The 15,424-nt window shown below is 53.0% G+C and overlaps 1 protein-coding gene across 5 annotated transcripts in view; it reads right to left on the reverse strand.

The window, feature by feature from the left end:
• Positions 1–8,370: 8,370 nt before the first annotated feature.
• IQSEC3 (IQ motif and Sec7 domain ArfGEF 3) overlaps positions 8,371–15,424 on the reverse strand; it is a 109,791-nt gene continuing 102,737 nt past the window's right edge. For 2 of the 5 annotated variants that reach the window (XM_052790291.1, XM_052790295.1), the window contains one exon: positions 8,371–14,838. In XM_052790291.1, the coding sequence (XP_052646251.1) occupies positions 14,401–14,838 (438 nt within the window). In that variant the 3' untranslated portion in view covers positions 8,371–14,400. The remainder of the gene's footprint in view (positions 14,839–15,424) is intronic. The other 3 variants (XM_052790294.1, XM_052790293.1, XM_052790292.1) reach the window with 3 other exon arrangements.

A 15,424-nucleotide genomic window follows, 5' to 3' on the forward strand; every position in this document is an offset into this window, starting at 1 on the left:
CCCACCTCCATCACACGCAGGTTTCCCATCTAGTGAGAAGGCAGGGATGGGGCTAGCCCCTTGAGCTCACCCCATGCCTCAGAAATGCCACTACAGGCAGGTCCAGCGAAGCAGCCATATCTGTGCGTTGACTTTTTGACATCAGGCTTCGGATACCAGCTGAAAGGCATGTGCCATGCTCGGTGCCAGTGACTCCTCTGTAAGAAGTGCTTTTTTGCTGTTCCCACAGTGCATCGCTTCTGCTGACCACCACTCTGCTCCTCATTCCTTTTGGCTCGCCCAGCAGAGAGGATACGTGCGTGGCCGGGGAGTGGGATGCTCCCCTCTCCCCCATGCTGCGGTTCAGAAGGGGATCCCACTCCCCTGTGCTCACCTACAGCGCTCCTGCCCTTTCTCTGCCCCCTTGCCTCCCCAGCACCTGCCAGCCTCTCCCTCCCGCCACAGGCAGCCACTCAAAATAATCCCCTGTGAAACCTCTTAATTCTAAGGAGCTATTTAGGGAGCTGTGTTCAAATCCTCCTGAAATCCTCTTTTTCCTGAGGGCTGTGAAATATAAAATAAATGCCATTGCCCCCACCCTCTGCCGCAGCAGTGGGGGCTGAGGGGGCCATGGGAAAGGCAAGACTGCTTCATTGCTGCTCAAGTGTCAGTTCCCCTGGAGATGCAAGTGCGATCCTCTCCCTCAGGAGAGGGGAGCTCTTCCTGCTGCCATTCTCCCAGATGTTCTCCAACAGCTGGCAGCTGGTTGTAAAACACATGTGCAACATCCACAACACGATAGCGATGCCACGTGGCGCTGTAAGGCTTCGGCTAGCCGACTGCTGCGTAGCTTGTAGTCTCTCCACAGCTCTATTAAATGACGTGTTGGGCGCAGTTGTGCTGTGCATTGGGGGTGCCCTTAAAGCTGGTGTCATTCTGGATGAACAATTTGTCCTTATCCCTCTCCTGTCCCAGAGGGATTCTCTCTGGATTGGGGGACCCTGGTTGCATTTGGTGGTGATGGCCAAATGGGGAGGGGGGTCTGTGCCACTAAGGGGCATGTCCGCTGTGGTCTGGCTTGTATTGAGGGCTACCAGCCCACCCATGGTGATGGAGCTTGCACCAAGCACACTGCCTGCTTTTCTCAGGAACTGAGCACATGAAACACAGTGCTCAGCATTGGATGCCAGTACTGGCACTGGAGGCCATGCAGTGTGCCCATACAGCATGGCTTTCCTCTCCTGATGTCAGATCCTGTCTCTGTACAACTCCAGCTATTAGTCAGAGTCCACCTAAGCAGCTCAGGGGTAGGAAGAAAAAGCCTGGAAATTCTGAAACCTACTGATGACACCTGGGAGCTAGCTCTTAAAAATGAGTGCAAAGACCATTCTGATCATTGCACGCTTTCAAAGCCCTAGGAAAGGGGACAGAAGGGATGTCAAGGGAGGGTTGAAAGATGGGGGCTCCCATGGGGGTTAGCTACCTTCTCCCCCTCCACCATCTTGGCTACTGCAGCAGCCCTTGAGTCGGGTACCTGTCACTTCTTCCTCCCTTCTCTGCTTTCCATCCTCTTGCTTGCCTGTCTCACCGTCCCTCTTTGGGGAGAGGCTTGCCTGCCCATGCCAGCTTTTCTCTCCTCCTCAGCCCTGCTTGGTGCCAGTGACTTGTCAGCCCCGAAACGCTGGACAAGTGTGCCTGTTGCTGGGCCAGGGGATGCCCGAGGCGGGCAGTCTGGCAGCAAGCAGCAGGGCAGGCTCTGCACAGAGGCTGGGGTGCTGTCCCTTCCCTGCTCACCCAGTCACTCCTGTGCAGGGTCCCTGCCTCATTTCTTCCCCAGAGCTTCCCACCACCTCTGCTAGCAGCACTTCTGCCTGGTGCGGGAAGCCAGTGCTGTTTCACTGACATCTAACGGGGGTGTCAGATGTTTTCCCTTCCCCTATTGACAGCCCTCCATAGCCTCGATGGAGGGGAAGAAGGGTGCTGTGAAAGCAAAAGCCACAGCGCTGTGCACCCCATATGTTTTAACAGCTTTCCTCCATTATCTGCATCTTTAATAGTATGTTAAAGTGGTGCTTGTGGTCAGAGGTCCAGGCAGGCATTCAGATCTGCTCAGAGCTGCATGGTGGCAGTGACATTACTACTCTGGCCTTCAGGGTTTGTTCAACCCATAAGGAGGAACCCCCGGGGCTGGTGTCCCTCCCTCCAGCGCGCTGGGTGCCCTATCCAGCATAGGTCCTCACATGTCCCCTCCCGTGCCCCAGTGGTGTGTGTCAGGAGGGCTGCCTGCAGGGCTGTGTGGCATTTCCCCTGGCTTTAGTGCTTGCCCTGGCACGTCCCAAGGGGCTGGGACCCATGTGCAGCTGTTGAGCCCCCGGGCCATGCCCATGGGGGAGCCCCAGGTGGTGGCCCCGGGGCGGACACCCCGGGGGGTGGCAGGGGACGGGGTGGCATCCCGGTGTTCCCACTGCAGAGCTGGCTGAGGCAGCACCGCCAAGGGCAGTGCGGGCCTCCTGCCAAGCACATGTCCATCATCCCAGTGATGCTGTCAGCTGGGAAGTGTCTGTGTCTGGAGACGCTCAGGAGAGGTTAGTGCTCCCCATGCCGATACCTGACGGCTGTGACGCTGATGGAGATGCCTCCCGACAGCCCAGCATGATGCCGCTGTGCTGCCAAGAAAACAGCACCAGCCTTCATCGGGACCCCAGGGACCAGCCATGGCTCCTTGTGGCGTGGCACGTGTCCCCATCTTGGCTGCTGGGGACCAGCAGCCCTCACCTCCACAGCTGCAGCCCCATGCAGAGTGACCTTGGGGGGGGGTTCATCCTGGCCGTATTACTGCACCACAGGAGCTTTCTCCAGCGGACCCCGGGGGGGGTCCAGGTGTTTCTGCTTCCAGACAAGGAAACCCAGCCCAGCGGGAAGGGACTTGCCCCAGTCACTGGTGTAATGATAGTGGGGGGGGGCAGCCTCAGAGGGCCCCATAGCCACAGCATGGGACGGGTAACCTGCCCAGGGGGGCACTCCTGCCCAGACACCACATATTCTATGAGCCCGGGGGCCACCAGCAGAGCAGGCCCCCGCTGCCCAGCTGGATGTTTTTCTCCCTTTGAAGGCTGCGTGGCTTGGAGAAGGCTCTTGGCCAGTTTGCGTTGCATCATGCTGTTTGGGAAAACACAAATACCCCCGCAATGACCCTGTAAAGAAAAGCACCCCTGAGTTTTGTGCTGATGCTGCTGACCCGGCTCCAGACAAAACCTGGCCCATATTTGTCCAGATACGGGGTTCTTCAAATGTGAACTCATCCCTTGCCGTCAGCCTGAAGCACGCTGCCTCCTGTCTGCTCAATGGCTCCAAAGCTGCGTACAGTCTTGGAGGTACATCGGCCCCCGGGCTGGCCCTGGGGGACGAGGGGCAGGACACGGAGGTACCTGTGCCTCGTGTCTCAGCACGCAGGCAGCACTGGCCGCCCGCCCCGCTCCCTGCCCATCCCCGAAGAGCCCATGTGCCTTTCGGCTGCAGCTCTCCCTTGTCTGCGTAGCTGAGCCCGACCACCCGCCACCCCCCTCATCTGGGCATGTCCCTCCAGAACATGCCAGAGCTGACTGACATGCCTCTAAAAATAACTCCTCGGTGGGGACAAGGACAAGAGACAGAGAGGGATGAGTGCTTTTGGTGGGAGGGGGACAACATCCCCCTCCACCTCTCCTGACAGTGCCACAACGTCCCAGCCGAGTGGCCACTCCGGGTTGCTGCGTGCCCGGCCCATGGCACGAATGCTTTGATGTGTTTTTGGAGTGTGTTTGGTCCTGTGGGAAGGAGAGAAAGAGAGCTAGCATCTCTGTCCCCTCTCTGCACTTACTGCAAATGAAGGGATTAGGAATTATAATCCAAGATTCTTAAAGCGGCTTTTCAGCTCTGCGAGGGCAACTTCAGTGTGATGCTCCTAGGGGAGCTGGGTGATAGAGCAGCTGTCACAGCCCCAGCCACCCCAGGCGCTTGGGCAGCTGAAGCTCGGCGGTGCCCTCCTGGCTCCAGCAGTGGCTGTGGGGGGTGACACTTCGGCGGGGGGGGGGGGTGGCGGGGTGCTCTGCAGCCCAGGGTACAGGGGGTGTCCCATGGCTGGGCACTGTGCAGTGTGTCTGAGCACTGGGTAGATGCTCCCATAGGGCTGCCCCAATGGATTTTCAGGGGTGCCTGGATGCTTTCAGCTTTGGAAAGAAAGAGGAATGTCTGTCTTTGGGGGTGGAGGGTGAGTCTGTATTAGCCATCACTGTTTAAATGGGAGCGAGCTGGGTGAGCAGCACAGCCACAGTGAGAGGTGTGTGGCAGCACGGTCCCCGTGGCAGCATCCCAGCCACTGCCCAGCGAGGTGCCACATGCACCCAGCCCCACTGGGGCTGCCCTGGTCCCTGACCGCGCCACAGACCCCAGGACCTTCCCCCAGCTGTGGGGACTCCTCTGCAGGGCAGAGCCCCAGGATCTGAGAGAGATCAGCTGCTGCCAGTTCCCTATGGCAGCATCTGCTCCTGGGGTGCCAAGTGCCAAATTGCACCAGCCCTAAGTGTCCTGCAGCCCCTGGGAGGCTTCTGCCCTGCACCGTCTGCCCTGGTGAGGCACCATGTTCTTTCCTCTTTTGCACTTTTCCCCCCTGCTCCTTCCTCCCACTGTGTTCATGGCAGACCTGTGTGAAATGTTAGCAAACTGCTGGTTTTTTCACTGGCATATCTGCTGCCTTTCTCTTTGCTAATTATTATAGCAGTGCCTCTTCCAGGACAAGTCGACAGATGGCCAGGGTTTTATCTTCGAACAAGCTATTTAATAAGGGTTCCTGTTTTTCCCTTGCACATTTCTTTCCTGGCTGCATGTCCTGAGCTGCTGGATGGGTTGTCCTTTTCACTGGAGGTGCCAGAAGATGTGAGCTGAGGCCGAAGGCTGAGGTCAGATCCCAGGGGATGGGGTTTTTTCTTTCCCTTTAGAAAGGCAGGATAATTCTGCCCGGGTGCATGTGGCCCTTACTGAGCAACACTCTCCCTCCCTACAAAAAGATGTGATGGAGAACCAGTCCCCACAAGAAGGTGAGAAGGGCTGTGTCAAATGCTGGGTCCTACAGGGCAGATCCTAAGTGTGCAGAAAGCCGATGTAAATGCTGAAACCAGCATGCTGCCCACTCATGCCAGCTGAAATCTGGCTTGCAGGGACTGACCTGTGCTCTGTCTCATGCTGCCATCGGCTTTGCTGTGGCCCACTGGGTGCAAAGGAGGTAATTCCTTCTGTAGGCAGAGGGTCACAGGCTGTGACCGGGAAGACAGGGAGAGCTGACAGCGGCAGGCTCAGCCAGCCAGTAAGTGGGGCTGCCTGGGATACTCCACAGAGCCACGTGTGACATTTGCTGCCGATGACTGATGACTGCTGGTCTGCCTGGGCTATCGTACTTGAAAGCCACGTGGCTGAAGTCTGAGACAAAATCTTAGCAGGGCACAACGGCTGGGATCTTGTCATTACTGGGGCAGAAGCAGCTCTGAAGTGCTGGAGAGCTGAGCGGGGTGGGCAGCAGGTGCAGCCAGCACGTGGGCACAGGAAGGGCTCGCTGCAGCCTCCTGCCCTGGTGTGCTCGACGGACGCACCAGGTTTTGTCTCAGAACTCTAAAGCTGGGATTTCCCCCCGCTGTTGCTATCTCCTGGGCTCTGAAGGGGATGTACGAGGACCCAAACCCTTCTGGACCTGATCCGGGAGCAAGGGGGAAGCTTCCCTTTGCATGAGAGCGAAGACCAGGGAAACAGGAGGAGGCTTTGGGCACCAGCGCTTTGTGGCAATGCCTCAGCGGAGACACCGGCACCAGGCACTAGGCCCTGGTACAGCCAGGCTCACTTCAGTGACTATTTTCCCTGTTTTTAGCAGGCTTTCTCTGGACTTGGTTTTCCTAAATAGTTTTCAAAGCCAAGTGTCCTGGGGACTTGGTACCATTACCACCGAGCTCTTTGGCGATGCCTGCCCCAGTGAGAGGGTTAGTACAGCTCTGGGCTCCCTGCACAGCAGGGCTGTGGCACCACTTGCTGGTTTCCTTCCCCCCCCCCCCCCGCTTTTATTTCCCCCTCCCTAGGAAGCTGAAGAGAGTTTTGGTGGCTTTTCTTGCCTTTCACTTGAACAGTGACAACAGTTGTAACATCAGCTGTCCCAGGTCGCTCCTATTCTTGCCAGGACCGCTTGTCCTGGCGGGGAAAAAGCCCTGCTCGTAGCGTCCCAGGAGGGCTGGTGGCCAGCTAGCTGCCGTCAGAGCCCAGCTGGCAGCCCCCCGCGCTGTGCCCTGCCTGCCTGCGCCAGGCTTAGCTGTTTTGGGCCTAGCTGGAGCCAGCACACAGATGTCTGCTCAGAATACATGGATTTGCGTTTTCGTGCAGGGAACACGTTGTCCTCCTTCTCCTCTGCTGCCCAAACACTTTTTTCTCCAAGTTTTTTTATGAAACGCAACGAATCGCTCATTTCAGAAGGGCGGTGAGGGGAGGAAGGGGGAAACGCTTCCCCTGCCGCAGGCGGTGCGGGGGCAGGAGGGTGCAGAGGCAGCTGCGGTGGGGGTGTACCGGCGGTGAGATGGCGGCCGTGAGAGGAGCGAGCGTCCCCCACCATCGGGCTGCGAGTCGTGCGGAGGAGCGTCAGGGCACCCGCGGCTGCTGCCAGCGCAGAGCCCTGCGAAGCTGTCACCTTCTCAGCGCACGTCGCCCTGAACTGACCCAGCTGTTTCCCAGCCAGCTGTGCAAATGGCACGGGGTGGCAATGGGAGCACGGGGGTGGCTTTAGCACCCTCTGGGTGGACACCAGTTTGCAGCAGCGTGTGGGAGGAGGCTGCCCTGTTGTCTCTGATTTAGCGTTAGGAAATTCATGACAGTAGCAAAGAGGGGCCCACCAGCTCAGGGAAATCCTGAGCGTGCAGCTGGGTGAGTGGAGGAGAGGGGCAATTGCTCCTGTCGCTGGCACCGTGTGACTCCTGTTTGATCAGCAAGTCTATGAGTAGTCAGCATGAGGCTTCTGCACATTTGGAATGAAGAGCTGGAACATACCGAAAAAATCAAGCCTTCCATAATGGGAGGGAATAGGAAGGTGTATATGGAGTATCAGGATGGGCACATTTCTCTGTGAGGCACTTAAAGTGTTTTTGCTGCTACAGCCTTGGCCTTACAGCCCTGTGGAGGAAGAGCCTTCCCTCTCTCCTTCCACTCCTTTTTTTTTCTTTTTTTAAATGAACTTGAGATTGTTTGGGAGGCTCTACCCTTCATGAGGAGGAAGGCTTAGGAAGACAGGACTCTTGTTTTCAAGAAGTCACTGATGACTATGCCATATTGTCAGACCCCAAGGCTAGAGCATGGGTGTTACATAAAATAAGATCCTACTCTACATGCTTGAGAACAATCCCAGCTTGTGGATTGTATGGATTAAGGCAGAAAACACAGCTCCTCAGCCAGCTTTTAACCTCAGTTGCACTCATTAGCTGCAAGAAAGATGCTCCAAGACCAGCCAAGTGTGACAGAGCTCCTAAACTGGTTAAATCCCACAGCCCTACTCACCAGTCATCCTCATCCTTGAGACACCTGCTTTCAGCCACCTCTCTGAGGTCAGGCAGGAGTATGCGCATGACTCTGGGTTGCTAGACTCAGGATCTGGGCAGTGACTTTACAGAGGGGCACCTCTCCCTAGAAGCTGGCAATGAGGGGAAACCTGAACCTGTGGGGAATGGTGGAGCCCGACTCTGCGATCAGCTGTCCCCAAGGCACCCGCACAATCTCTCCAGAGTCCCCCAGACAAGGTGGAAAGGGGCCCCCCGCACACAACAGTGACATTGCAGGCACTGTCCCCTCGCTGTCCCTGGTAAGGGACTGTGACACAGCAGCTTTGGGTCTGTGGTAACCTTCCTGCCACCACACTGCTCCCTCAGGGCTCCACTCTTTGTGTTGGCTTTGGGATGTCCCCAGGGACAACATCTGCAAAACAGGAGACAGCAGGCTGTGTGGTGTTGAGTTCTGTGGCAAGTCTTCCGCATCTTGCTTGACAGGGGGTGGGTGGAACCCACTTACAGCAAAGCACTTGAGGGATGTGCTTGATATAAAGTCCATCTTAAAAGTTTCAGAGAAAAATTGCATCTCAAAATTCTCTGTGGAAACGAGTGGTGTATTTTGATCAACTCTGAACGCACTATATATATATGTTATTGCACATTATGTATACTGTATAGATATAACAGTGTAGAGATGCAATGTGACAGTTGTGGTATATGCTTTTTGGATTGTAATCTTTTTGTACCAGCACTACCTGTATGTGTCTACATAGTATCTATCCCAAAGGGACGTTCCCTCTTCCAATTAATAATAGTATCTGCACATTGGAGTAAGTTAGAAGTATTTCACATATAGACAATCTGTTTTTATTGCTTTCATCTTTACAGCCAGGTGTGTGATCTAAACATCAGGCAGAAACTTCTCCAATAATCTCCTGTTTCAAAGCATCTTAGAAAATGACTGTTTGGGATGAGCTGATTTATAATATATCCGTGGCACACAAAAACATAAATGGAAGCCTCTGAATCCCTAGGAAATTTCCTGTCTATGTCTCAGAGGAATTTCTGTCCTCCCAAGTGTTTCACCATGGGCCTGGGGATCTAAGGGATTCTTTGAAGCCAGCAAAGAATTTGCAACCTATAGACAGGTTTTTTTAGCAGGTGCGATCTGAACCCAGCTTCCGTTCAACTCAGTTGCGAAGATGTAGGTTGCCTTTCCCCATCCATTGCAGAGGAGAACTTGCTTTGTGTGCATGTGTTTGTCTCTGATCATCTCTCTCATCCCTGTGCAGAACTTCGCAAAGGTCAGTTTCATTAACCTTGGGGTTATGCTTTGTGTAAATATGCATATATATCTGATTGGCATGGGAAATGTCATTTTCCTTACGTGTCTCCCATCCAAATGTTAACCAAGCTGGAGCCTACGTAGCTTGTGAGATGTGCTGCGATGGTAACTGCAGCCAGCACAGCTGTCCCGCTCAGGCAGCGCATGGCTGCATATGCCTGATAATTTTGTACAGCATGTTCAGCTGTGTGGATAGTAGAGGTGCCTACATGTTATCTGCCATATAGTCCTACATGTTGGCAGATGGTGTGTGCATTAACACACAGTATGTGCTGATGTCTCTGGGTGCATGAGTTTCTCTGTGGCCAGCTGGTGTCCAACACATGCATTGGCACATGCGGCTTGCGAAGTTGCTCTCCTTGCCACAGCATGCACACGCAGCAGCATGCACTTTGCATGGGTGTGCGGACCTCCTTCCCCAGAGGTGCAGAGCTACGCATATGTGAGCAGAGGGTTTGGGGCTGGCTCTGCTGCGTGCCAGCAAGACGGAAAGGAAGGAGCTGCAGCACAGAAGGGCTTTGCCTTTCCCCCTCACCATTTTCCTCTGCCTCACTGCAGGGGTGAATTTCACATTGAGTTGCTGTCTCTTGGACAAGATTATTTTTTCCTGGTTTCCTCTGGATCTGATCCTCAGAAAGCCTGAGCATTGAGCTAGCTCCCGCTGCATTCGATGAAAAATCAGCAGTAGCCGCAGTGGGCTGCCCCTGAGGCCAGCAGGAAGCCACGATGCTCAGCACTCCTTGGGAGCACACCCGTGGTGTGTCACCCGTGCGCCTGCGCACGCCGCTGGAGCCCAGGGACACGGGGGGGGGGATGGGGCAAAGAAGACATTAGCGCACAAGTGACATATCTCAATATAATTTCTAAAACTCTATTAATTGAACAGATAAAATACCTCTGATCTATTTTTGTTATTTTGTTACAAAATATTAGCCATTTGGACTCTTTGCTAGGTGTGACCACACCACTTTTCCCAAAGGAAGCTTTTCTTGGTGATATTTACAGCAGGAAACAGGTACAGACAGACAGGTGCTTTCAAAAGCCTACACACAGTTAACACTTCTGTTGTTAGTTTTTTAAAAAGACACATTCAGATGGGGTTGTGACTAGTGTTGAAGAGCTGGGTGACTTCAAAGCTGCTGTCCCAGGCATGGCTGTGAAAGAGCGGGCAGGACAAGGACAGCTCTAGCTCACAAAACACTGCTGGCAGTCCCTGGAGCCTACACTAGCACAGTGAGGCAGCTGGTGGAGTGGGAGATGGGAGAGCTTGCTCAGCAACTTGCATTTCAAAGCAGAGACTCTGCCAGGCAGCAGCTTCCTTGATTTAGGGCTCAGATTTGTTTTGGAAACCTCACAAACACATGCAGGTAGTTGCAGGCTGAGCCTTCTGAAAAACACATAACTAAACTCAAACTCTTACAGCTCAGAGGCCCTCAAATACTTCCAAATCTGGTGGTACCTTTTTGTGAAGAAGTCCGAGTATTGATGAAATTCTGGTTTTGGACCATTCCTACACCTTTCATCTACAGGGAGGAGAGAAAGTGTGAACAGTGGGATGCTTTGAAGGTCTTGCAGAAAGCACTAAGTGTTGCTACCACAGTGGCCCAGACTATGGCATTAGAAGTACTACAACAGCGGACAAACAGTGCATTAAACCCAAATTGTTTGCACTAAGCTTGATTCTCCTGTTGCATTTTTCCATCCCTTTGCTACTGGTGTAAACAGATTAATTTCACTGGACCTGCACTAGCATAAGCCGAGAGAATCAGGACAGAACCTGATGGTTTGTGTAATGCAGCTCTGTAGACCTCTGTAACACCTTGTTCTCTTCCACCGTCCAGCAGAGCCACCTTCTTGTTTGGCCACTGACTAACCGACACTCACTGCAGAATACTTTTTACTGGGTTTCTCTTTTCTCTTTCCTCCCCTCCTTTTTTAATACAGAAGGATATGAATTCAGCAGCAAAAAGCCACTGGTTCATTTGGGTTGATCTAATCTCTGCAGCAGCTTTCTGCCTGATTCCTCCACCTGAAAGATTGTGCTAGGTTCATGATCAGAATCACTGCTGTCAAGAGCTAGTGATTTTTCTTTGGGTTGGTCCCTCTGGGCAAGCTGTGGTATACATTTTGTCCTTCATTAGGCTGTCACTGACACGCTCTCTCTAGCCTGCACCCTGCCAACGATCAGTCTGTGTGCAAGGGTGTCTATTCACAGTACTACAGCTATACTGAGTCTGTGTGTCTTGCTTGCATGTGGGAGGGCTGTGGGAGCAGACAATACAATAGATCAGATGAGGTGTAGACATGCTTTAAAGTGCTTGTCATCCTTTGAGACTGACCTTCAAAGGCAAAAAAATCCATAATTTGAAGTGAATTCCGAAGGGCTCAGCTACACAGTAGAATTTAGAGCAACCTGTTCCACAACAACCTGGAACAGAGTAGTTTGGTGTCTCTCCAGCTAAACCCGACAGAAGATGTTGTTGCCACCAGGCTAGAAGACAGCAAGGGTTATCTACGTTTGCTTCTCGGTCCAAAGCTCAAGGCCAGCATTAGCCTTTGCAAGGTCATGGAATTGGAGCCAACTTGCCCTGAGAGACTGCTGTGCCTCAGGTACCTCAGCACTTCAGTTAACTCACTTCTGCCCTTCATCCAGCACAAAGAAGGGAGTCTCACGGAAGCTTCCTTATTTCTTCTTTAAATTCATGTAGCTCTCCCAATCAATTATTAAAGCAGCAAACCTCCCTTGTAGGAACTTCACAGACATTGTTATAAATATTTTAGCTAAAAAAATTATTTTATCAAGTACTTTAAGGTTTTTGTTGTCACTTCGTGTTAAATGTCAAGTAAAATCTAATTTATTTATTTTAACACACACACAGGCCTTCAGTGGCTCACTGCACTCTGGGAAAAAACAAACAAACAAGGACTGCCATTCCTCTCAGACAGCAAAGTAACCACTGAGAAGAGAGGGCAGTGCCGGTGCCTCCTGGATACCACTCCTTTCACTGCAGCAGTGAGTAAAAAGAAAATGGCAGCCACACACTACGTTGACCGGACAATGGCAGATGCCACATGTATGCTTTCCCAGGAAGCTACAGGCAGGTCCGTTGAGATCCCAGCTGCTGTGAGGCTGCAGCGTGTCACCCTGGAAGGAGGCAGCGGCAGATCAGGCCAGCTGTGCCTCACAGCTGGCTGGAAGGTGAGGAGCTGAGCCCTGGCTGGGGGTGAGGACCTCTCCCTGGGCCCGGCTTTGAGATGTGGAGCATCCTCACTGCCCCGAGGGGCTGGCTAGAAGAAACCTTCTCTGGTCTGGAGGGAGACTGGGCTTCTAGTCAGGGTTTTCTTACAATCTTTTCTGTCTTCTGCTTCTGTGGTCCTCCCTGAGACTGTGGCTGTTGGTTCCTGGTCAGTACATTTGCTATTGCGTATAAAAGTGGCAGCTTAGTGCCCTGCTCCAGACAGCGAAGCAAACAACTTAGACAGACCTGTGTACATGGGTCAGGCTCAGAAATAAGGGGATCTGGAAGTGAGCAGTCTCCTGCCCTGGAGGGCTGGCCAAGCACAGGAGACCCTTCACGCCAGCCCCTGTCCGCTCCCCTAACCCCAGCTGGGCTTATGCCCAGGTCAAATACATGAACTCTTTCATCTGAACATTTCAGCAGAGCCAGAAGACATCCAAAGAGCACTGAGGGGAGCCAGTCCCTGATGCACAATGGGTTTTGTCACTGGCAATAGCCCCAGAGATGAGCGTACTGGCACAATCCCTAAGGAAATTGCTGCGTGGCTTTTAACCCACAAGGTAAAAAGGTGTTTCCTGCATCTGTCTTCACCGTCCCCCTTTCCCTGACATTTTACACATCCCCACCACTGCCAACAACTCCTGCCACTCCTCACCCAATGGCTGTGTCATCAGCACCCAGTGCTCACATCTCAGCCTCGCACAGGAAGGAACAGCATTTCTTTCTTTCCCTCTTAAAATAAAATAAAGGCCCTAAAAGGCATTCTGTGCTATTTTAAAATCCTAAAGTTGATCTTCTTAAGCCTCGAAGGGAGAGAGAGTGAGTGAGCGAGACCAAAGCCTTTAAGCTAATTAATACCTTCCCTCCCTACCGCTCAAAGAGATTTTTTTTTCTAAAAATACATCCCTAGCCCATTTTTAATGCCGTCTTCCTTCACATCAGTGTCCCCAATAAAGCAGAGGAGCTGAGCTGTCATCTCTCTCTCAGGATCTTCCCCTCCCCTCACTTTGAAGCTGGGATAGGGAGGGAGAGAGAAGAGGCCTTAGAGTCTGGTATCTGGGCAGCTATCATATAGGAAAGGCTGATGGAGGCATGAGTATAGCCAGGCAAGAGATATAGATGGGACCTCATGTGGGTGGTCTCCAAAAAGCCCCTTCCCTCTAACACAGGAGGAAGAGCCAAGTGAAGGGAACACCCACCCCAGAAGGTGACATAACACTTGGCTTTGCTTTCAGAATATAAAAAAGCAGGTGGGCAGGAAACACAAAACCAGCTGGAAGGAGGAAAGCAGAGGTGGGTCGGTTTTATGCTAGAGAAGATAATCTTCGTGTGTGTGTGTGTGTGTCTGTGTCTGTGTTGAGGTGGGAGGGCACCTCTTGGTGCCGTCTCTTTGGAAAAGTACTCATCCATTCCAGGAAGATCCCTGGGCTTAATCCCTCCCTTCTGCTCCCTCAGAACTGCTTGGTGTTTCCTTTAGTAAGCATGCGCCATACATATGCTACCATACAGGTGTATTTACATGTGATGAGGTCTGCTAGGCCTCAGCAGAGGTCTCTGGTACAATGCTCCAATATAACAACAGAAAGAGTTTTGGTGTTCAGAGTGAGGCCATCTTTGTGTCGTACTGCAGCTCAGGACAGTCTCTCCTCCTCTCGAGCTCTCTTTCACTCGTGCACTCCTTTGCCTAGAACCGGCTGCTGCAAGGAGATAATATCTGAAAAGCAATGAGGAGAAAGCATGGCAAGTGGTACAAGTTCTCAGCTCCAGCTTAGCAGGCAGCAGCAGTAGTTGCAGGGGGAAATCCACTCCCAGGAGTGCCCCAAGGTTGGTCCTTGGCACAGGTGAGTCCATTTCTCTCTGAGGCTGGCAAAGTTTTGGGGTGGGTACAAACCTATGGCCAGGTAAATGCAAGGCAGGGAGGAGGTCGAGAAGTAGCAAACGGAAGACACAGTGCCTAGAAAGCAGCAGGTCATCAAGTCTTTCAGGAACAGGGCAGCAAAGTGCTACATGGGGACGGCACGAGCACAGGAGGCCAGCTGGGCTGGCAGGGTGTGAGGATGCATGAGCATGTAGGTTGGCAGTTTCTACAGATGGCTCCTCACAATTAGCATCATCTTGAGGGAGACAGGGTAAGAGTTAGGTCAGTTGGCTTTTTTTTTTTTCTTTTCTTCTTCTTTTACAAAAAAATAAATCAATCACAAACTAGATCTCTGTAGGCAGAAAGGGTCCCCGGGAGGCGGTGGGGAAGGGAAGCAGGGAAGTCTGTGCTGTTTTGGTGCTGGTGGTGTGGCTACACGAGGCTGCGTGAGCCACTGGAGTACCTGCGCCTCTGAAGCAGGGAGCTAGGGGGGCAATACTGGTGGGGGTGGTTGTAGGGAGGTGGTGGAGGTGGGAGGGGAGGCTGATGGACCAGCTTCATGGGGGTCCCGGGGAGCCCACCGCCCACACTGCGCCAGGGGGTGGAGGTGCAGGAATCAGAGGTGACGTAGCGTGTCAGAGTCTGGTTGAGGGCCGGCTCCATTCGAGCGAGGCACGGCTTGTCCAAGACAATGACTTTGACAATCTGCTGGCACTGTACAAGTGTCCCCGCCGAGGCGGGGTGCGAGGGCACCAGTGCTGTCTCCAGCCGCTCCCGTGGCATGTTAAGACGCGTGCTGGGCTGCATTCCACTCTCGGGCCCCAGGGCGGAGTTGTGCTGGTACGTTTGAAGCCTGTTGTGAATTGACACCTAGTTTAGAAACAGCCAAAGAAGCATTAAATGTTACAAGACTTTTCCCATCTGCTGCTACTGGCTGCCCTGAACCCCTACCACCAGTTGGCCTCACATGCATTAAATCCTCCCCCCCCCCAAAAAAACAGAACAGGCAGAACCCCAGGCTGCACAGCCCTCCCCCCAATAGCCCCATCGTCCCCATCTAGGCCTAAGTGCCCCTGTCCTTTCCATCACATCAAAGGCGGCAGGGCCGGCGTTCCCAAATGCAGTGCGACTTTGATTATCCAAACGGCACAGGGAACGCAAATCAACCTAGGAGTGGAGGCATCCGTGAATTCTCATGGTAACGAACAGACCTCGGAGGTCATGCCCTTGTCCCCACCAGCAAAAAGGAGAGGGGAACCAGACAGCAAGGTTTCAGATAATCGAGATTGTACGTTTCAGCAAAATGACAGTAGCTGAATCTGAGATAGAGAGAGACAGAGAGACTCAAGCCTTTCCCAGCTCCCTGGCTTTCTGAGTAGGAAGGTATACCACATGACTGGCTAATCTGTTTACAAAGGAAAAAGCAGAAATCTGACATACTCTAGCAAAAGGCAGC

Source organism: Harpia harpyja, chromosome 6 (assembly GCF_026419915.1).
Source record: "Harpia harpyja isolate bHarHar1 chromosome 6, bHarHar1 primary haplotype, whole genome shotgun sequence".
In the NCBI taxonomy this organism is placed as follows: Eukaryota; Metazoa; Chordata; class Aves; order Accipitriformes; family Accipitridae; genus Harpia; species Harpia harpyja.